Below are 22,232 nucleotides of genomic sequence, written 5' to 3' on the forward strand. Positions count from 1 at the left end.
CACATGTGCATCACGCAGTTACCATAACAACACACATGTGCATCATAGTTACCATAGCAACACGCTTGTGCATCACGCAATTACCATAGCAACATGCACGTGCATCACACAGTTACCACAGCAGCACACATGTGCATCACACCGTTACCATAGCAACACACATGTGCATCGCGCAGTTACCATAGCATCACGTATGTGCCCAGGATACAGCTTATTACACAACTTTATCTCACCATCAGTTAAAGCCACTTTACAGCCACACATTAACATGACCTGCACTGTGTTCTCTCCAGGGTTTTTTGTTTAACACACCCTACAAGACCCTCCGCGCGGCCACACCCAGCGCTTAGCCCTGCCCCTTTTCAGACAGGTGCTGTGTCGCTTCTCCAATACAGAGAGTGCCACGGCACCTGCCAGGAAGGGGGCGGGGCTAAGTGCAGGAAGGGGCCGCATGGAGGGTGCGTTAAACCAGAACAGTCAGTATCACTTTGTAAGAGAACACGGTAAATGCTGCGTTCATTTGTGACTATAATGATCTATATGGGCTTTACTCTCCAGCTCACGAGAGTATAAAAGCTGGGGGAGGGGAAACCAGAGTGGGATATACAGAATACCGCCCCCTCTTCCCCGGACAATGTGGGGACACAGAACATCGTCACCCTGTCACTTCACCTCCCACCTGTAACAAAACCCGCTTTACCTTAGTGTCGGCAGCGTTCCATGGAATCCCGCAAAGCGTCAGCATCCTCTGCAGCTCCTCAGTGTTGAGCTGGTTCAGGTCATCCAGCTTCAGCGTTCCATCGTGGAGAAGTCTGGCCAAGGCGCTGCCATTTCCTGGAACACACCGCGACACATGCAGGAAATAAAGCAAACCAACATCAGTGCTCAAACTCATCAACTTTAAAGGGAACTTGAGGTGAGAGGGATAGGGAGGCTGCCATACTTATTCCCTTTAAACAATGCAGATTGCCTGGCAGTCCTGCTGATCCTCTGCCTCTAATACTTTTAACCATAGACCCCAAACAAGCATGCAGCCAGATCAGGTACTCTGCCTCTTTAATGGATTATCCATAGGCTTGTTCCAGGGTTTTGACTTATGCCAGAAGATCAACAGGATAGTCAGGCAAATGGTATTGTTTACAAGGAAATAAATATGGCAGCATCCATGTCCCTCTCACTTCAGTTACACTTTAAGCATGTAAAATGAGTGGCTGGCCAAGGAAAACCTTGAAACTTTCTGGTCAAAAATTATTTTCTCCTACTTAGACAACTTGGAAAGGCAGAAGAGCATAGGGTGGCCTGGCTTGCTATAGTCCATGCAGTAGAGGATAGAGTGGCCTGGCTGGCTATACTCCATGCAATAGAGGATAGGGTGGCCTGGCATGCTATAGTCCATGCAGTAGAGGATAGGGTGGCCAGGCTTGCTATAGTCCATGCACTAGAGGATAGAGTGGCCTGGCTGGCTATACTCCATGCAATAGAGGATAGGGTGGCCTGGCATGCTATAGTCCATGCAGTAGAGGATAGGGTGGCCTGGCATGCTATAGTCCATGCAGTAGAGGATAGAGTGGCCTGGCTTGCTATAGTCCATGCAGTAGAGGATAGAGTGGCCTGGCTTGCTATAGTCCATGCAGTAGAGGATAGGGCGGCCTGGCTTGCTATAGTCCATGCAGTAGAGGATAGGGTGGCCTGGCATGCTATAGTCCATGCAGTAGAGGATAGGGCGGCCTGGCTTGCTATAGTCCATGCAGTAGAGGATAGGGTGGCCTGGCTTGCTATAGTCCATGCAGTAGAGGAGAGTGGCCTGGCTTGCTATAGTCCATGCAGTAGAGGATAGGGTGGCCTGGCTTGCTATAGTCCATGCAGTAGAGGAGAGTGGCCTGGCTTGCTATAGTCCATGCAGTAGAGGATAGGGTGGCCTGGCTTGCTATAGTCCATGCAGTAGAGGATAGGGCGGCCTTGCTTGCTATAGTCCATGCAGTAGTGGATAGGGCGGCCTGGCTTGCTATAGTCCATGCAGTAGAGGATAGGGTGGCCTGGCCTGCTATAGTCCATGCAGTAGAGGATAGGGCGGCCTGGCTTGCTATAGTCCATGCAGTAGAGGAGAGTGGCCTGGCTTGCTATACTCCATGCAGTAGAGGATAGGGTGGCCTGGCTTGCTATAGTCCATGCAGTAGAGGATAGGGCGGCCTGGCTTGCTATAGTCCATGCAGTAGAGGATAGGGCGGCCTGGCTTGCTATAGTCCATGCAGTAGAGGATAGGGTGGCCTGGCCTGCTATAGTCCATGCAGTAGAGGATAGGGAGGCCTGGCTTGCTATAGTCCATGCAGTAGAGGATAGAGCGGCCTGGCTTGCTATAGTCCATGCAGTAGAGGATAGAGTGGCCTGGCATGCTATAGTCCATGCAGTAGAGGATAGGGTGGCCTGGCATGCTATAGTCCATGCAGTAGAGGAAAGAATGGCCTGGCATACTAGAGTACATGCAGGAGAGGATAGAGTGGCCTGGCTTGCTATAGTCCATGCAGTAGAGGGTAGAGCGGCCTGGCTGGCTATAGTCCATGCAGTAGAGGATAGAGTGGTCTGGCTGGCTATAGTCCATGCAGTAGAGGAAAGGGTGGCCTGGCATGTTATAGTCCATGCAGTAGAGGATAGGGTGGCCTGGCTTGTCCATGCAGTAGAGGATAGGGTGGCCTGGCATGCTATAGTCCATGCAGTAGAGGGTAGAGCGGCCTGGCTTGCTATAGTCCATGCAGTAGAGGATAGAGTGGCCTGGCTGGCTATAGTCCATGCAGTAGAGGATAGGGTGGCCTGGCTTGCTATAGTCCATGCAGTAGAGGATAGGGCGGCCTGGCTTGCTATAGTCCATGCAGTAGGGGAGAGTGGCCAGGCTTGCTATAGTCCATGCAGTAGAGGATAGGGTGGCCTGGCTTGCTATAGTCCATGCAGTAGAGGATAGGGCGGCCTGGCTTGCTATAGTCCATGCAGTAGAGGATAGGGCGGCCTGGCTTGCTATAGTCCATGCAGTAGAGGATAGGGTGGCCTGGCCTGCTATAGTCCATGCAGTAGAGGATAGGGTGGCCTGGCTTGCTATAGTCCATGCAGTAGAGGATAGAGCGGCCTGGCTTGCTATAGTCCATGCAGTAGAGGATAGAGCGGCCTGGCATGCTATAGTCCATGCAGTAGAGGATAGGGTGGCCTGGCATGCTATAGTCCATGCAGTAGAGGATAGAATGGCCTGGCATACTAGAGTACATGCAGGAGAGGATAGAGTGGCCTGGCTTGCTATAGTCCATGCAGTAGACGGTAGAGCGGCCTGGCTTGCTATAGTCCATGCAGTAGAGGATAGAGTGGCCTGGCTGGCTATAGTCCATGCAGTAGAGGATAGGGTGGCCTGGCATGCTATAGTCCATGCAGTAGAGGATAGGGTGGCCTGGCTTGCTATAGTCCATGCAGTAGAGGGTAGAGCGGCCTGGCTTGCTATAGTCCATGCAGTAGAGGATAGAGTGGCCTGGCTGGCTATAGTCCATGCAGTAGAGCAGTGTTTCTCAACATTTCATTGGTATGTACCCCTTTTAAAACCCTGTACTCACCAAGTACCCCCTAGTGTAGTAAAGATTATCGCAAGTACCCCTCGACAAATATATATTTAATCATAGTACATGATAATTGGTTTTAAACAATTTCAAGCATTTACTATTGCTTTTAATTAACTAAAATGCTAATTTGGTGCTGTTTAAATAACATTTATTAACTTCTAAAACTCTAAATTTGTTGTTCTTAGGCAAGTATGTCAAGTCCGAGTACCCCCTGGGACCATCAGAAGTACCCCCTGGGGTACGCGTACCACATGTTGAGAACCTAGGCAGTAGAGGATAGGGTGGCCTGGCTTTCTATAGTCCATGCAGTAGAGGATAGGGCGGCCTGGCTTGCTATAGTCCATGCAGTAGGTGATAGAGTGGGCTGGTTTGCTATAGTCCATGAAGTAGAGGATAGGGTGGCCTGGCTTGCTATAGTCCATGCAATAGAGGATAGAGTGGCCTGGCTTGCTATAGTCCATACAGTAGAGGATAGAGTGGCCTTGCTCGCCATAGTCCATGCAGTAGAGGATAGGGCGGCCAGGCATGCTATAGTCCATGCAGTAGAGGATAGAGCAGCCTGGCTTGCTATAGTCCATGCAGTAGAGGATAGTGTGGCCTGGCATGCTATAGTCCATGCAGTAGAGGAGAGTGGCCTGGCTTGCTATAGTCCATGCAGTAGAGGATAGGGTGGCCTGGCTTGCTATAGTCCATGCAGTGGAGGATAGAGTGGCCTGGCTTGCTATAGTCCATGCAGTAGAGGATAGAGTAGCCTGGCTTGCTATAGTCCATGCAGTAGAGGATAGAGTGGCCTGGCTCCCTATAGTCCATGCAGTAGAGGATAGAATGGTCTGGCTTGCTATAGTCCATGCAGTAGAGGATAGGGCGGCCAGACTTGCTATACTCCATGCAGTAGAGGATAGAGCAGCCTGGCATGCTATACTCCATGCAGTAGAGGATAGGGTGGCCAGGCTTGCTATAGTCCATGCAGTAGAGGATAGGGCGGCCAGGCTTGCTATAGTCCATGCAGTAGAGGATAAAGTGGCCTGGCTTGCTATAGTCCATGCAGTAGAGGATAGGGCGGCCTGGCTTGCTATACTCCATGCAGTAGAGGATAGAGTGGCCTGGCATGCTATAGTCCATGCAGTAGAGGATAGGGCGGCCTGGCTTGCTATAGTCCATGCAGTAGAGGATAGGGTGGCCTGGCATACTAGAGTCCATTCAGTAGAGGGTTGAGTGGCCTGGCTTGCTATAGTACGTGCAGTAGAGGATAGAGTGGCCTGGCTTGCTATAGTCCATGCAGTAGAGGATAGGGTGGCCTGGCTTGCTATAGTCCATGCAGTAGAGGATAGGGTGGCCTGGCATGCTATAGTCCATGCAGTAGAGGATAGAGTGGCCTGGCTTGCTATAGTCCATGCAGTAGAGGATAGGGTGGCCTGGCTTGCTATAGTCCATGCAGTAGAGGATAGGGTGGCCTGGCATGCTATAGTCCATGCAGTAGAGGATAGAGTGGCCTGGCTTGCTATAGTCCATGCAATAGAGGATAGGGTGGCCTGGCATGCTATACTCCATGCAGTAGAGGATAGGGTGGCCTGGCTTGCTATAGTCCATGCAGTAGAGGATAGGGTGGCCTGGCATGCTATAGTCCATGCAGTAGAGGATAGAGTGGCCTGGCATGCTATACTCCATGCAGTAGAGGATAGGGTGGCCTGGCTTGCTATAGTCCATGCAGTAGAGGATAGGGTGGCCTGGCTTGCTATAGTCCATGCAGTAGAGGATAGAGTGGCCTGGCTTGCTATAGTCCATGCAGTAGAGGATAGGGTGGCCTGGCTCGCTATAGTCCATGCAGTAGAGGATAGGGCGGCCAGGCTTGCTATAGTCCATGCAGTAGAGGATCAAGTGGGATGGCTTGCTATAGTCCATGCAGTAGAGGATAGGGCGGCCAGGCTTGCTATAGTCCATGCAGTAGAGGATAGGGCGGCCTGGCATGCTATAGTCCATGCAGTAGAGGATAGGGTGGCCTGGCTTGCTATAGTCCATGCAGTAGAAGATAAAGTGGCCTGGCTTGCTATAGTACATGCAGTAGAAGATAAAGTGGCCTGGCTTGCTATACTCCATGCAGTAGAGGATAGGGTGGCCTGGCTCGCTATAGTCCATGCAGTAGAGGATAGGGTGGCCTGGCTTGCTATAGTACATGCAGTAGAGGATAGGGTGGCCTGGCTTGCTATAGTCTATGCAGTAGAGGATAGAGTGGCCTGGCTTGCTATAGTCCATGCAGTAGAGGATAGGGTGGCCTGGCTTGCTATAGTCCATGCAGTAGAGGATAGAGTGGCCTGGCTTGCTATAGTCCATGCAGTAGAGGATAGAGCGGCCTGGCTTGCTATAGTCCATGCAGTAGAGGATAGAGTGGCCTCGCTTGCTATAGTCCATGCAGTAGAGGATAGGGTGGCCTGGCATGCTATACTCCATGCAGTAGAGGATAGGGCGGCCAGGCTCGCTATAGTCCATGCAGTAGAGGATAGAGTGGCCTGGCATGCTATAGTCCATGCAGTAGAGGATAGGGCGGCCAGGCTTGCTATAGTCCATGCAGTAGAGGATAGGGCGGCAAGGCTAGCTATACTCCATGCAGTAGAGGATAGAGTGGCCTGGCTTGCTATAGTCCATGCAGTAGAGGATAGGGCGGCCAGGCTTGCTATACTCCATGCAGTAGAGGATAGAGTGGCCTGGCATGCTATAGTCCATGCAGTAGAGGATAGAGTGGCCTGGCTTGCTATAGTCCATGCAGTAGAGGATAGGGCGGCCAGGCTTGCTATACTCCATGCAGTAGAGGATAGGGCGGCCAGGCTTGCTATAGTCCATGCAGTAGAGGATAGAGTGGCCTGGCTTGCTATAGTCCATGCAGTAGAGGATAGGGCGGCCAGGCTAGCTATACTCCATGCAGTAGAGGATAGAGTGGCCTGGCTTGCTATAGTCCATGCAGTAGAGGATAGAGTGGCCTGGCTTGCTATAGTCAGTAGAGGATAGGGTGGCCTGGCTTGCTATAGTCCATGCAGTAGAGGATAGAGTGGCCTGGCTTGCTATAGTCCATGCAGTAGAGGATAGGGCGGCCAGGCTTGTTATAGTCTATGCAGTAGAGGATAGGGCGGCCAGGCTAGCTATACTCCATGCAGTAGAGGATAGAGCGGCCTGGCTTGCTATAGTCCATGCAGTAGAGGATAGGGTGGCCTGGCTGGCTATAGTCCATGCAGTAGAGGATAGAGCGGCCAGGCTTGCTATAGTCCATGCAGTAGAGGATAGAGCGGCCTGGCTTGCTATAGTCCATGCAGTAGAGGATAGGGTGGCCTGGCTGGCTATGGTCCATGCAGTAGAGGATAGAGTGGCCTGGCTTGCTATAGTCCATGCAGTAGAGGATAAAGTGGCCTGGCTTGCTATAGTCCATGCAGTAGAGGATAGGGCGGCCAGATTAGTTATAGTCTATGCAGTAGAGGATAGGGCGGCCAGGCTTGCTATACTCCATGCAGTGGAGGATAGAGTGGCCTGGCTTGCTATAGTCCATGCAGTAGAGGATAGAGTGGCCTGGCTTGCTATAGTCCATGCAGTAGAGGATAGGGCGGCCTGGCTTGCTATAGTCCATGCAGTAGAGGATAGAGCGGCCTGGCTTGCTATAGTCCATGCAGTAGAGGATAAAGTGGCATGGCTTGCTATAGTCCATGCAGTAGAGGATAGAGTGGCCTGGCTTGCTATAGTCCATGCAGTAGAGGATAAAGTGGCATGGCTTGCTATAGTCCATGCAGTAGAGGATAGGGTGGCCTGGCTTGCTATAGTCCATGCAGTAGAGGATAGAGCGGCCTGGCTTGCTATAGTCCATGCAGTAGAGGATAGGGCGGCCAGGCTTGCTATAGTTCATGCAGTAGAGGATAGAGTGGCCTGGCATACTAGAGTCCATGCAGTAGAGGATAAAGTGGCCTGGCTTGCTATAGTCCATGCAGTAGAGGATAGAGTGGCCTGGCATACTAGAGTCCATGCAGTAGAGGATAGAGCGGCCAGGCTTGCTATAGTCCATGCAGTAGAGGATAAAGTGGCCTGGCTTGCTATAGTACATGCAGTAGAGGATAGGGCGGCCAGGCTTGCTATAGTTCATGCAGTAGAGGATAGAGTGGCCTGGCATACTAGAGTCCATGCAGTAGAGGATAAAGTGGCCTGGCTTGCTATAGTCCATGCAGTAGAGGATAGAGTGGCCTGGCATACTAGAGTCCATGCAGTAGAGGATAGAGCGGCCAGGCTTGCTATAGTCCATGCAGTAGAGGATAAAGTGGCCTGGCTTGCTATAGTACATGCAGTAGAGGATAGGGTGGCCAGGCTTGCTATAGTCCATGCAGTAGAGGATAGGGTGGCCAGGCTTGCTATAGTACATGCAGTAGAGGATAGAGTGGCCTGGCTTGCTATAGTCCATGCAGTAGAGGATAGGGCGGCCAGGCTTGCTATAGTCCATGCAGTAGAGGATAGGGTGGCCAGGCTTGCTATAGTCCATGCAGTAGTGGATAGAGTGGCCTGGCTTGCTATAGTCCATGCCAGCCTTTCTCAACCTTTTTACCCTGGAGGAACCCTGAAAATAACTTTTCGATCTTAAGGAACCCCTGCAAACAATTTTGTAATCTCGAGGACCCCCTGCATTTATTTTTCCTGAGGCATGGTCTTTAAGTAGGTGAGGCTGTTAATTTCACTAACCCCTATTACACTGCCACTCATAACACCTTCTCAGCTTGGACAAGCACCCAGCACATAACACCTTCTCAGCCTGGACAAGCACCCAACACATAACATATACTTTGCTCATTATTATTCTGACCCCCAATTTAGTGCTTATTTTTACAGTACCACCTATTATAATGTTCTCTATTACACTTCATCCACGATGGGGGAAATTGCCAAGGAACCCCTGCAGAGTCCTCAAGGAACCCTGGGGTTCCAGGGAACCCTGGTTGAGAAAGCCTGGTCCATGCAGTAGAGGATAGAGCAGCCTGGCATGCTATACTCCATGCAGTAGAGGATAGGGTGGCCAGGCTTGCTATAGTCCATGCAGTAGAGGATAGGGCGGCCAGGCTTGCTATAGTCCATGCAGTAGAGGATAAAGTGGCCTGGCTTGCTATAGTCCATGCAGTAGAGGATAGGGCGGCCTGGCTTGCTATACTCCATGCAGTAGAGGATAGAGTGGCCTGGCATGCTATAGTCCATGCAGTAGAGGATAGGGCGGCCTGGCTTGCTATAGTCCATGCAGTAGAGGATAGAGCGGCCTGGCTTGCTATAGTTCATGCAGTAGAGGATAGAGTGGCCTGGCTTGCTATAGTCCATGCAGTAGAGGATAGGGTGGCCTGGCATGCTATAGTCCATGCAGTAGAGGATAGAGTGGCCTGGCTTGCTATAGTCCATGCAGTAGAGGATAGGGTGGCCTGGCTTGTTATAGTCTATGCAGTAGAGGATAGGGTGGCCTGGCATGCTATAGTCCATGCAGTAGAGGATAGAGTGGCCTGGCTTGCTATAGTCCATGCAGTAGAGGATAGGGTGGCCTGGCTTGTTATAGTCCATGCAGTAGAGGATAGGGCGGCCAGGCTTGTTATAGTCTATGCAGTAGAGGATAGGGCGGCCAGGCTTGCTATACTCCATGCAGTAGAGGATAGAGTGGCCTGGCTTGCTATAGTCCATGCAGTAGAGGATAGAGTGGCCTGGCTTGCTATAGTCCATGCAGTAGAGGATAGGGTGGCCTGGCTTGCTATAGTCCATGCAGTAGAGGATAGAGTGGCCTGGCATGCTATAGTACATGCAGTAGAGGATAGGGCGGCCTGGCTTGTTATAGTCTATGCAGTAGAGGATAGAGTGGCCAGGCTTGCTATAGTCCATGCAGTAGAGGATAGGGTGGCCTGGCTTGCTATAGTCCATGCAGTAGAGGATAGAGTGGCCTGGCTTGCTATAGTCCATGCAGTAGAGGATAGAGCGGCCTGGCTTGCTATAGTTCATGCAGTAGAGGATAGAGTGGCCTCGCTTGCTATAGTCCATGCAGTAGAGGATAGAGTGGCCTGGCATACTAGAGTCCATGCAGTAGAGGATAGAGTGGCCTGGCTTGCTATAGTTCATGCAGTAGAGGATAGAGTGGCCTGGCATACTAGAGTCCATGCAGTAGTGGATAGAGTGGCCTGGCTTGCTATAGTCCATGCCAGCCTTTCTCAACCTTTTTACCCTGGAGGAACCCTGAAAATAACTTTTCGATCTTAAGGAACCCCTGCAAACAATTTTGTAATCTCGAGGAACCCCTGCATTTATTTTTCCTGAGGCATGGTCTTTAAGTAGGTGAGGCTGTTAATTTCACTAACCCCTATTACACTGCCACTCATAACACCTTCTCAGCTTGGACAAGCACCCAACACATAACACCTTCTCAGCCTGGACAAGCACCCAACACATAACATATACTTTGCTCATTATTATTCTGACCCCCAATTTAGTGCTTATTTTTAAAGTACCACCTATTATAATGTTCTCTATTACACTTCATCCACGATGGGGGAAATTGCCAAGGAACCCCTGCAGAGTCCTCAAGGAACCCTGGGGTTCCAGGGAACCCTGGTTGAGAAAGCCTGGTCCATGCAGTAGAGGATAGAGTGGCCTGGCTTGCTATAGTCCATGCAGTAGAGGATAGAGTGGCCTGGCTTGCTATAGTCCATGTAGCAGAGCAGTGCTGTCCAACTGGCGGCCCGCGGCCCGCCAGGCCTTTTGCTGCGGCCTTCTGCTGCGGCCTCCCTGCTCCATGCTGTGGCAGCGTTAGCCCCCGAGTCCCCAGAGCTGAGGGGACTTTAAAAAAAAAAAAAAAAAAAACCTTTTCCCCCATGCTTCGGCTGCTGTAAAGTTAATTTACAGCCCCCCTTCCCTCGTTCCCCCCGTGCTGCCGCCACCTCAGATCGGCGGCAGGCAGGAGATCGGAACCAGCCAGACCAGCGCATAGCAGCCGCACGGGGGACTTTAAATGCTGGACGTGACCGATGATGTCACTTCCTGCATTTAAATTCACCACGCAACTGCCATGCGCTGGTCTGGCTGGTTCTGATCTCCTGCAGCACAGAGGAGAACGAGGGGGAGGGGGGTGCGTAAATATTTACATTGTGCCGACAATCTGGATGGATTCTGTGGGGGAATCTGCTACCAATCTGAATGCATTCTGTGGGGGAATCTGCAGCCATTCTGAATGCATTTTGTGGGTAAATCTGCTGCCAATCTGACGGCATTTTGTGGGGGAATCTGCTGCCAATCTGAATGCATTTTGTGGGTAAATCTGCAGCCAATCTGACAGCATTTTGTGGGGGAATCTGCTGCCATTCGGAATGCATTTTGTGGGTAAATCTACTGCCGTTCTGAATGCATTTTGTGGGGGAATCTGCAGCCAATATGATGGCATTTTGTGGGTGAATCTGCAGCCAATGTGAATTAATTTTGTGGGAAATCTGCTACCAATCTGAATGCATTTTGTGGGTAAATCTGCTGCCAATCTGAACACATTTTGTGGGTAAATCTGCTGCCATTCTGACGGCATTTTGTGGGGGAATCTGCTGCCATTCTGAATGCATTTTGTGGGGGAATCTGCAGCCAATCTGAATACATTTTGTGGGAAAATCTGCTGCCATTCTGACTGCATTTTGTGGGGGAATCTGCTGCCATTCTGAATGCATTTTGTGGGTAAATCTGCAGCCAATCTGAATGCATTTTGTGGGTAAATCTGCTGCCAATCTGACGGCATTTTGTGGGAGAATCTGCTGCCAATCTGAATGCATTTTGTGGGTAAATCTGCAGCCAATCTGATGGCATTTTGTGGGTAAATTTGCTGCCATTCTGAATGCATTTTGTGGGTAAATCTGCATCCAATCTGACAGCATTTTGTGGGTAAATCTGCTGCCAATCTGAATGCATTTTGTGGGTAAATCTGCAGCCAATCTGATGGCATTTTGTGGGTAAATCTGCAGCCAATCTGACGGCATTTTGTGGGTAAATCTGCTGCCAATCTGAATGCATTTTGTGGGTAAATCTGCAGCCAATCTGACGGCATTTTGTGGGGGAATCTGTTGCCATTCTGAATGCATTTTGTGGGTAAATCTGCTGCCGTTCTGAATGCATTTTGTGGGGGAATCTACAGCCAATATGATGGCATTTTGTGGGGGAATCTGCTGCCATTCTGAATGCATTTTGTAGGTAAATCTGCTGCCGTTCTGAATGCATTTTGTGGGGGAATCTGCAGCCAATATGATGGCATTTTGTGGGGGAATCTGCAGCCAATCTGAATGTATTTTGTGGGTAAATCTGCTGCCAATCTGACGGCATTTTGTGGGTAAATCTGCAGCCAATGTGAATGAATTTTGTGGGTAAATCTGCTGCCAATCTGAATGCATTTTGTCGGTAAATCTGCTGCCAATCTGAACACATTTTGTGGGTAAATCTGCTGCCATTCTGACGGCATTTTGTGGGGGAATCTGCTGCCATTCTGAATGCATTTTGTGGGGGAATCTGCAGCCAATCTGAATACATTTTGTGGGTAAATCTGCTGCCATTCTGACTGCATTTTGTGGGGGAATCTGCTGCCATTCTGAATGCATTTTGTGGGGGAATCTGCAGCCAATCTGACGGCATTTTTTGGGGGAATCTGCTGCCATTCTGAATGCATTTTGTGGGTAAATCTGCTGCCGTTCTGAATGCATTTTGTGGGGGAATCTGCTGCCATTCTGAATGCATTTTGTGGGTAAATCTGCAGCCAATCTGACGGCATTTTGTGGGGGAATCTGCAGCCAATCTTATTGCATTTTGTGGGTAAATCTGCTGCCAATCTGATGGTGTTTTGTGGGTAAATCTGCAGCCAATGTGAATGCATTTTGTGGGAAATCTGCTGCCAATCTGAATGCATTTTGTGGGTAAATCTGCTGCCAATCTGAACACATTTTGTGGGTAAATCTGCTGCCATTCTGACGGCATTTTGTGGGGGAATCTGCTGCCAATCTGACGGCATTTTGTGGGTAAATCTGCTGCCGTTCTGAATGCATTTTGTGGGGGAATCTGCTGCAATTCTGAATGCATTTTGTGGGTAAATCTGCAGCCAATCTGACGGCATTTTGTGGGGGAATCTGCAGCCAATCTTATTGCATTTTGTGGGTAAATCTGCTGCCAATCTGATGGCGTTTTGTGGGTAAATCTGCAGCCAATGTGAATGCATTTTGTGGGAAATCTGCTGCCAATCTGAATGCATTTTGTGGGTAAATCTGCTGCCAATCTGAACACATTTTGTGGGTAAATCTGCTGCCATTCTGACGGCATTTTGTGGGTAAATCTGCTGCCAATCTGAACACATTTTGTGGGTAAATCTGCTGCCATTCTGACGGCATTTTGTGGGGGAATCTGCTGCCATTCTGAATGCATTTTGTGGGGGAATCTGCAGCCAATCTGAATACATTTTGTGGGAAAATCTGCTGCCATTCTGACTGCATTTTGTGGGGGAATCTGCTGCCATTCTGAATGCATTTTGTGGGTAAATCTGCAGCCAATCTGACGGCATTTTGTGGGTAAATCTGCAGCCAATCTGATGGCATTTTGTGGGTAAATCTGCTGCCATTCTGAATGCATTTTGTGGGTAAATCTGCATCCAATCTGACAGCATTTTGTGGGTAAATCTGCTACCAATCTGAATGCATTTTGTGGGTAAATCTGCAGCCAATCTGATGGCATTTTGTGGGTAAATCTGCAGCCAATCTGACGGCATTTTGTGGGTAAATCTGCTGCCAATCTGAATGCATTTTGTGGGTAAATCTGCAGCCAATCTGACGGCATTTTGTGGGGGAATCTGCTGCCATTCTGAATGCATTTTGTGGGTAAATCTGCTGCCGTTCTGAATGCATTTTGTGGGGGAATCTGCAGCCAATATGATGGCATTTTGTGGGGGAATCTGCTGCCATTCTGAATGCATTTTGTAGGTAAATCTGCTGCCGTTCTGAATGCATTTTGTGGGGGAATCTGCAGCCAATATGATGGCATTTTGTGGGGGAATCTGCAGCCAATCTGAATGCATTTTGTGGGTAAATCTGCTGCCAATCTGACGGCGTTTTGTGGGTAAATCTGCAGCCAATGTGAATGAATTTTGTGGGAAATCTGCTGCCAATCTGAATGCATTTTGTCGGTAAATCTGCTGCCAATCTGAACACATTTTGTGGGTAAATCTGCTGCCATTCTGACGGCATTTTGTGGGGGAATCTGCTGCCATTCTAAATGCATTTTGTGGGGGAATCTGCAGCCAATCTGAATACATTTTGTGGGTAAATCTGCTGCCATTCTGACTGCATTTTGTGGGGGAATCTGCTGCCATTCTGAATGCATTTTGTGGGGGAATCTGCAGCCAATCTGAATGCATTTTGTGGGTAAATCTGCAGCCAATCTGACGGCATTTTGTGGGGGAATCTGCTGCCATTCTGAATGCATTTTGTGGGTAAATCTGCTGCCGTTCTGAATGCATTTTGTGGGGGAATCTGCTGCCATTCTGAATGCATTTTGTGGGTAAATCTGCAGCCAATCTGACGGCATTTTGTGGGTAAATCTGCTGCCAATCTGATGGCGTTTTGTGGGTAAATCTGCAGCCAATGTGAATGCATTTTGTGGGAAATCTGCTGCCAATCTGAATGCATTTTGTGGGTAAATCTGCTGCCAATCTGAACACATTTTGTGGGTAAATCTGCTGCCATTCTGACGGCATTTTGTGGGGGAATCTGCTGCCATTCTGAATGCATTTTGTGGGGGAATCTGTAGCCAATCTGAATGCATTTTGTGGGTAAATCTGCTGCCAATCTGAATGCATTTTGTGGGTAAATCTGCAGCCAATCTGACAGCATTTTGTGGGTAAATCTGCAGCCAATATGACGGTATTTTGTGGATAAATCTGCTGCCAATCTGAATACATTTTGTGGGTAAATCTGCTGCCATTCTGACTGCAGTTTGTGGGGAAATCTGCTGCCATTCTGAATGCATTTTGTGGGGTAATCTGCTGCCAATCTGAATGCATTTTGTGGGTAAATCTGCTGCCAATCTGAATGCATTTTGTGGGTAAATCTGCTGCCAATCTGAATACATTTTGTGGGTAAATCTGAAGCCAATCTGAGGGCATTTTGTGGGTAAATCTGCTGCCAATCTGATGGCATTTTGTGGGGGAATCTGCAGCCAATCTGAATGCATTTTGTGGGTAAATCTGCATCCAATCTGACAGCATTTTGTGGGTAAATCTGCTGCCAATGTGAATGAATTTTGTGGGAAATCTGCTGCCAATCTGAATGCATTTTGTGGGGGAATCTGCTGCCAATCTGAATGCATTTTGTGGGTAAATCTGCTGCCAATCTGAATACATTTTGTGGGTAAATCTGAAGCCAATCTGACGGCATTTTGTGGGTAAATCTGCTGCAAATCTGACTGCATTTTGTATGTAAATCTTCTGCCAATCTGAATGCATTTTGTGGGTAAATCTGCTGCCAATCTGAATGCATTTTGTGGGTAAATCTGCTGCCATTCTGACTGCATTTTGTGGGGGAATCTGCAGCCATTCTGAATGCATTTTGTGGGTGAATCCGCAGCCAATCTGAATGCATTTTGTGGGTAAATCTGCTGCCAATCTTAATGCATTTTGTGTGTAAATCTGCAGCCAATCTGACGGCATATTGTGGGTAAATCTGCTGCCAATCTGACTGCAATTTGTGGATAAATCTGCAGCCAATGTGACGGCATTTTGTGGGTAAATCTGCAGCCAATCTGACGGCATTTTGTGGGGGAATCTGCAGCCAATCTGACTGCATTTTGTGGGTAAATCTGCAGCCAATCTGATGGCATTTTGTGGGTAAATCTGCAGCCAATCTGATGGCATTTTGTGGGTAATTCTGCAGCCAATCTGATGGCATTTTGTGGGTAAATCTGCAGCCAATCTGACGGCATTTTGTGGGTAAATCTGATGCCAATCTGACTGCATTTTGTGGGTAAATCTGCAACCAATCTGACGGCATTTTGTGGGTAAATCTGCAGCCAATCTGACGGCAGTTTGTGGGTAAATCTGCAGCCAATCTGATGTCATTTTGTGGGTAAATCTGCAGCCAATCTGACGGCATTTTGTGGGAGAACCTGCTGCCAATCTGACAGCATTTTGTGGATAAATCTGCAGCCAATCTGAATACATTTTGTGGGTAAATCTGCTGCCAATCTGACAGCATTTTGTGGGTAAATCTGCAGCCAATCTGACGGCATTTTGTGGGTAAATCTGCAGCCAATCTGACGGCATTTTGTGGGTAAATCTGCAGCCAATCTGATGGCATTTTGTGGGTAAATCTGCTGCCAATCTGACTGCATTTTGTGGGTAACTCTGCAGCCAATCTGACGGCATTTTGTGGGTAAATCTGCTGCCAATCTGAATGCATTTTGTGGGTAAATCTGCAGCCAATCTGATGCCATTTTGTGGGTAAATCTACAGCCAATCTGACTGCATTTTGTGGGTAAATCTGCAGCCAATCTGATGGCATTTGGTGGGTAAATCTGCAGCCAATCTGACTGCATTTTGTGTGTAAATCTGCAGCCAATCTGACGGCATTTTGTGGGAGAATCTGCTGCCAAACTGACAGCATTTTGTGGGTAAATCTGCAGCCAATCTGACGGCATTTTGTGGGGGAATCTGCAGCCAATCTGAATGCATTTTGTGGGTAAATCTGCTGCTATTCTGACTGCATTTTGTGGGGGAATGTGCTGTCATTCTGAATGCATTTTGTGGGGGAATCTGCAGCCAATCTGAATGCATTTTGTGGGTAAATCTGCTGCCAATCTGAATGCATTTTGTGTGTAAATCTGCAGCCAATCTGACGGCATTTTGTGGGTAAATCTGCAGCCAATCTGACGGCATTTTGTGGGGGAATCTGCAGCCAATCTGACGGCATTTTGTGGGGGAATCTGCAGCCAATCTGACAGCATTTTGTGGGTAAATCTGCAGCCAATCTGACGGCATTTTGTGGGTAAATCTGTAGCCAATCTGATGGCATTTTGTGGGGGAATCTGCAGCCAATTTGAATGCATTTTGTGGGAAAACTGCTGCTAGAATTTTTTTAACTGGGGGGGGGGGGGGGGGGGATTAAGGGTTGGTCGGGGGGTCTGCCGGCCCTCCACCATGTGGTCTGGAAAAAAAACAGCCCTCCATGCCCGTGAAGTTAGGCAGCACTGTAGTAGAGGATAGGGCGGCCTGGCATACTAGAGTCCATGGGGTCACAAAGGGTCGAACATGTCTGAAAAGCGACTAAACAAAACCCATTTTAATCATTAATTTACACAGGTTTAAAATGAAATGCTACAAGTATGTCTAAAGGAGTTCTAGGTCTAGGACCTGCTTAAGCCAGCTTTAACCTTGTGGCGAAAGGGACTCTAAAGCTGGCCACTAACGGTCCAATTTCTAGCGAAAAATCGTTCAAGCGATCAGAAATTCTGATCGGACTAAAAATCATTCACTACACCATCAACTAACCAATCATTGCTTCCTATCTATCACGACCACCAAGAAAATCCAAATTTTCGTTCGACGAAAATTCATTCGGGCGACATTTTTTTCACTCGTTCATAATCGATTGTGTCCAACAATGGAGATTATTTACAACCAATCCGATCAGAATTTCTGATCGCTCGAACGATTTTTCGCTAGAAATTGGACCGTTAGTGGTCAGCTTAAGGCCTGGAAGCCGCTACAGATCAGAGATCGCAGTCACAGTGTAGGAGCTTTATTATATGGCACACGTTTCCTATTATTATTAGTCCCTATTGCTTTTTGTCAAACCGCTACCTTCAGTAGGGACACACATAGCAATGACAATGACTTGTATGGGGGCCGGTAATGTTTGATTTCTGACACACTGTCTCACCTACAACCTTCTCTATCTCCAGGTTCTTGTAGCTTTCACTGTTAACCACCACAGATCCACGCATGAGAGGTGGGAAGAATGGAGAGATGATGGAGGCATCCAATTTGGCAATGGGAATGCTTGAAGGGAAGGCAGCTTGTTCCAACACTTCTGTCTCCAGCGTGGACCAGAAATCCTCCACGCTGACCTCATTGGTGGTGAGGAGTTCCGGCCAGGTGAACTGGTGACAAGGAAGAACGTTATAGTTTAGGTGGTCCTCAGACTGGTAATGCCATACACTGAACAAAACGTGGCTACAATAATATTCATCTGAAAGAAAGTTACTTAAAGTGAACCTTAAATGAAAATAAACTGATGAGATAAATAATTGCATCTACCCTCCTACTCCTAAAGAGACACTGAAGTCTCCTATAAATCATGTTTTTAATTAAAAAATGTGTTTAACATCTTTGCCCGACCTAAACCGCCGCATCCCCGCCGCTGAAATCTAAATGCCCTCTCCCTCTCCCCCGCAAAATCCACAACTTTCTTGGTGGCGGATTTTGCTGCTGTTGGAGGCAGAGCTATGAGCTGCAGCTCTGCCTCACAGGCGTCTATCAGCGCCGGATCTCCGCCTCTCCCCCGCCCTTCTCAGCGGGGCGGGGGAGAGGCGGCGATCTGGCGCTGATAGAGGCGTGGAGAGGAAGAGCTGCGGCTCATAGCTCTGCCTCTCATGGAAGCGCTGCTCGGACTGCCCCCTGGGGAGTGTGGGGGGATTTAGTAAGATTACAGCGGCGGGGATCCGGCGCTGATAGAGGAGCTAAGAGGCAGAACTGCGGCTCATAGCTCTGCCTCTCATGGAAGCGCTGCCCGGACTGCCCCCTGGGGAGTATGGGGGGATTTAGTAAGATTACAGCGGCGGCGACCTGGCGCTGATAGAGGAGCTAAGAGGCAGAACTGTGGCTCATAGCTCTGCCTCTCATGGAAGCGCTGCTCGGACTGCCCCCTGGGGAGTGTGGGGGGATTTAGTAAGATTACAGCGGCGGCGATCCGGCGCTGATAGAGGAGCTAAGAGGCAGAACTGCGGCTCATAGCTCTGCCTCTCATAGAAGCGCTGCTCGGACTGCCCCCTGGGGAGTGTGGGGGGATTTAGTAAGATTATAGCGGCGGGGATCCGGCGCTGATAGAGGAGCTAAGAGGCAGAACTGCGGCTCATAGCTCTGCCTCTCATGGAAGCGCTGCTCGGACTGCCCCCTGGGGAGTGTGGGGGGATTTAGTAAGATTACAGCGGCGGCGATCCGGCGCTGATAGAGGAGCTAAGAGGCAGAACTGCGGCTCATAGCTCTGCCTCTCATGGAAGCGCTGCTCGGACTGCCCCCTGGGGAGTGTGGGGGGATTTAGTAAGATTACAGCGGCGGCGATCCGGCGCTGATAGAGGAGCTAAGAGGCAGAACTGCGGCTCATAGCTCTGCCTCTCATAGAAGCGCTGCCCGGACTGCCCCCTGGGGAGTGTGGGGGGATTTAGTAAGATTATAGCGGCGGCGATCCGGCGCTGATAGAGGAGCTAAGAGGCAGAACTGCGGCTCATAGCTCTGCCTCTCATAGAAGCGCTGCTCGGACTGCCCCCTGGGGAGTGTGGGGGGATTTAGTAAGATTACAGCGGCGGCGATCCGGCGCTGATAGAGGAGCTAAGAGGCAGAACTGCGGCTCATAGCTCTGCCTCTCATGGAAGCGCTGCCCGGACTGCCCCCTGGGGAGTGTCGGGGGATTTAGTAAGATTACAGCGGCGGCGATCCGGCGCTGATAGAGGAGCTAAGAGGCAGAACTGAGGCTCATAGCTCTGCCTCTCATAGAAGCGCTGCTCGGACTGCCCCCTGGGGAGTTTGGGGGGATTTAGTAAGATTACAGCGGCGGCGATCCGGCGCTGATAGAGGAGCTAAGAGGCAGAACTGCGGCTCATAGCTCTGCCTCTCATAGAAGCGCTGCCCGGACTGCCCCCTGGGGAGTGTGGGGGGATTTAGTAAGATTATAGCGGCGGCGATCCGGCGCTGATAGAGGAGCTAAGAGGCAGAACTGCGGCTCATAGCTCTGCCTCTCATGGAAGCGCTGCCCGGACTGCCCCCTGGGGAGTGTCGGGGGATTTAGTAAGATTACAGCGGCGGCGATCCGGCGCTGATAGAGGAGCTAAGAGGCAGAACTGAGGCTCATAGCTCTGCCTCTCATAGAAGCGCTGCTCGGACTGCCCCCTGGGGAGTTTGGGGGGATTTAGTAAGATTACAGCGGCGGCGATCCGGCGCTGATAGAGGAGCTAAGAGGCAGAACTGCGGCTCATAGCTCTGCCTCTCATAGAAGCGCTGCCCGGACTGCCCCCTGGGGAGTGTGGGGGGATTTAGTAAGATTATAGCGGCGGCGATCCGGCGCTGATAGAGGAGCTAAGAGGCAGAACTGCGGCTCATAGCTCTGCCTCTCATGGAAGCGCTGCTCGGACTGCCCCCTGGGGAGTGTGGGGGGATTTAGTAAGATTACAGCGGCGGCGATCCGGCGCTGATAGAGGAGCTAAGAGGCAGAACTGCGGCTCATAGCTCTGCCTCTCATAGAAGCGCTGCTCGGACTGCCCCCTGGGGAGTGTGGGGGGATTTAGTAAGATTACAGCGGCGGCGATCCGGCGCTCATAGAGGAGCTAAGAGGCAGAACTGCGGCTCATAGCTCTGCCTCTCATAGAAGCGCTGCTCGGACTGCCCCCTGGGGAGTGTGGGGGGATTTAGTAAGATTATAGCGGCGGCGATCCGGCGCTGATAGAGGAGCTAAGAGGCAGAACTGCGGCTCATAGCTCTGCCTCTCATGGAAGCGCTGCCCGGACTGCCCCCTGGGGAGTGTGGGGGGATTTAGTAAGATTATAGCGGCGGCGATCCGGCGCTGATAGAGGAGCTAAGAGGCAGAACTGCGGCTCATAGCTCTGCCTCTCATGGAAGCGCTGCTCGGACTGCCCCCTGGGGAGTGTGGGGGGATTTAGTAAGATTACAGCGGCGGCGATCCGGCGCTGATAGAGGAGCTAAGAGGCAGAACTGCGGCTCATAGCTCTGCCTCTCATAGAAGCGCTGCTCGGACTGCCCCCTGGGGAGTGTGGGGGGATTTAGTAAGATTACAGTGGCGGCGATCCGGCGCTGATAGAGGAGCTAAGAGGCAGAACTGCGGCTCATAGCTCTGCCTCTCATGGAAGCGCTGCCCGGACTGCCCCCTGGGGAGTGTGGGGGGATTTAGTAAGATTACAGCGGCGGCGATCCGGCGCTGATAGAGGAGCTAAGAGGCAGAACTGAGGCTCATAGCTCTGCCTCTCATAGAAGCGCTGCTCGGACTGCCCCCTGGGGAGTTTGGGGGGATTTAGTAAGATTACAGCGGCGGCGATCCGGCGCTGATAGAGGAGCTAAGAGGCAGAACTGCGGCTCATAGCTCTGCCTCTCATAGAAGCGCTGCCCGGACTGCCCCCTGGGGAGTGTGGGGGGATTTAGTAAGATTATAGCGGCGGCGATCCGGCGCTGATAGAGGAGCTAAGAGGCAGAACTGCGGCTCATAGCTCTGCCTCTCATGGAAGCGCTGCTCGGACTGCCCCCTGGGGAGTGTGGGGGGATTTAGTAAGATTACAGCGGCGGCGATCCGGCGCTGATAGAGGAGCTAAGAGGCAGAACTGCGGCTCATAGCTCTGCCTCTCATAGAAGCGCTGCTCGGACTGCCCCCTGGGGAGTGTGGGGGGATTTAGTAAGATTACAGCGGCGGCGATCCGGCGCTGATAGAGGAGCTAAGAGGCAGAACTGCGGCTCATAGCTCTGCCTCTCATAGAAGCGCTGCTCGGACTGCCCCCTGGGGAGTGTGGGGGGATTTAGTAAGATTACAGCGGCGGCGATCCGGCGCTGATAGAGGAGCTAAGAGGCAGAACTGAGGCTCATAGCTCTGCCTCCCATAGAAGCGCTGCTCGGACTGCCCCCTGGGGAGTGTGGGGGGATTTAGTAAGATTACAGCGGCGGCGATCCGGCGCTGATAGAGGAGCTAAGAGGCAGAACTGCGGCTCATAGCTCTGCCTCTCATAGAAGCGCTGCTCGGACTGCCCCCTGGGGAGTGTGGGGGGATTTAGTAAGATTACAGCGGCGGCGATCCGGCGCTGATAGAGGAGCTAAGAGGCAGAACTGCGGCTCATAGCTCTGCCTCTCATAGAAGCGCTGCTCGGACTGCCCCCTGGGGAGTGTGGGGGGATTTAGTAAGATTACAGCGGCGGCGATCCGGCGCTGATAGAGGAGCTAAGAGGCAGAACTGCGGCTCATAGCTCTGCCTCTCATGGAAGCGCTGCTCGGACTGCCCCCTGGGGAGTGTGGGGGGATTTAGTAAGATTACAGCGGCGGCGATCCGGCGCTGATAGAGGAGCTAAGAGGCAGAACTGCGGCTCATAGCTCTGCCTCTCATGGAAGCGCTGCTCGGACTGCCCCCTGGGGAGTGTGGGGGGATTTAGTAAGATTACAGCGGCGGCGATCCGGCGCTGATAGAGGAGCTAAGAGGCAGAACTGCGGCTCATAGCTCTGCCTCTCATAGAAGCGCTGCCCGGACTGCCCCCTGGGGAGTGTGGGGGGATTTAGTAAGATTATAGCGGCGGCGATCCGGCGCTGATAGAGGAGCTAAGAGGCAGAACTGCGGCTCATAGCTCTGCCTCTCATAGAAGCGCTGCTCGGACTGCCCC

General features: G+C 50.7%; 1 protein-coding gene across 7 annotated transcripts in view; it reads right to left on the minus strand.

Annotated features, from left to right (window-relative positions):
• The window catches only part of HMGXB3 (HMG-box containing 3), a 205,552-nt gene that overhangs the window by 36,065 nt on the left and 147,255 nt on the right, over positions 1-22,232 (minus strand). For all 7 annotated transcript variants that reach the window (XM_068278426.1, XM_068278430.1, XM_068278428.1 and 4 more), the window contains exons 15-16: positions 17,528-17,747; positions 701-834 (exon numbers count right to left, since the gene is read on the minus strand). In XM_068278426.1, the coding sequence (XP_068134527.1) occupies positions 701-834; positions 17,528-17,747 (354 nt within the window). The remainder of the gene's footprint in view (positions 1-700; positions 835-17,527; positions 17,748-22,232) is intronic.

This window comes from Hyperolius riggenbachi, chromosome 3 (assembly GCF_040937935.1).
Source record: "Hyperolius riggenbachi isolate aHypRig1 chromosome 3, aHypRig1.pri, whole genome shotgun sequence".
Taxonomy (NCBI): domain Eukaryota; kingdom Metazoa; phylum Chordata; class Amphibia; order Anura; family Hyperoliidae; genus Hyperolius; species Hyperolius riggenbachi.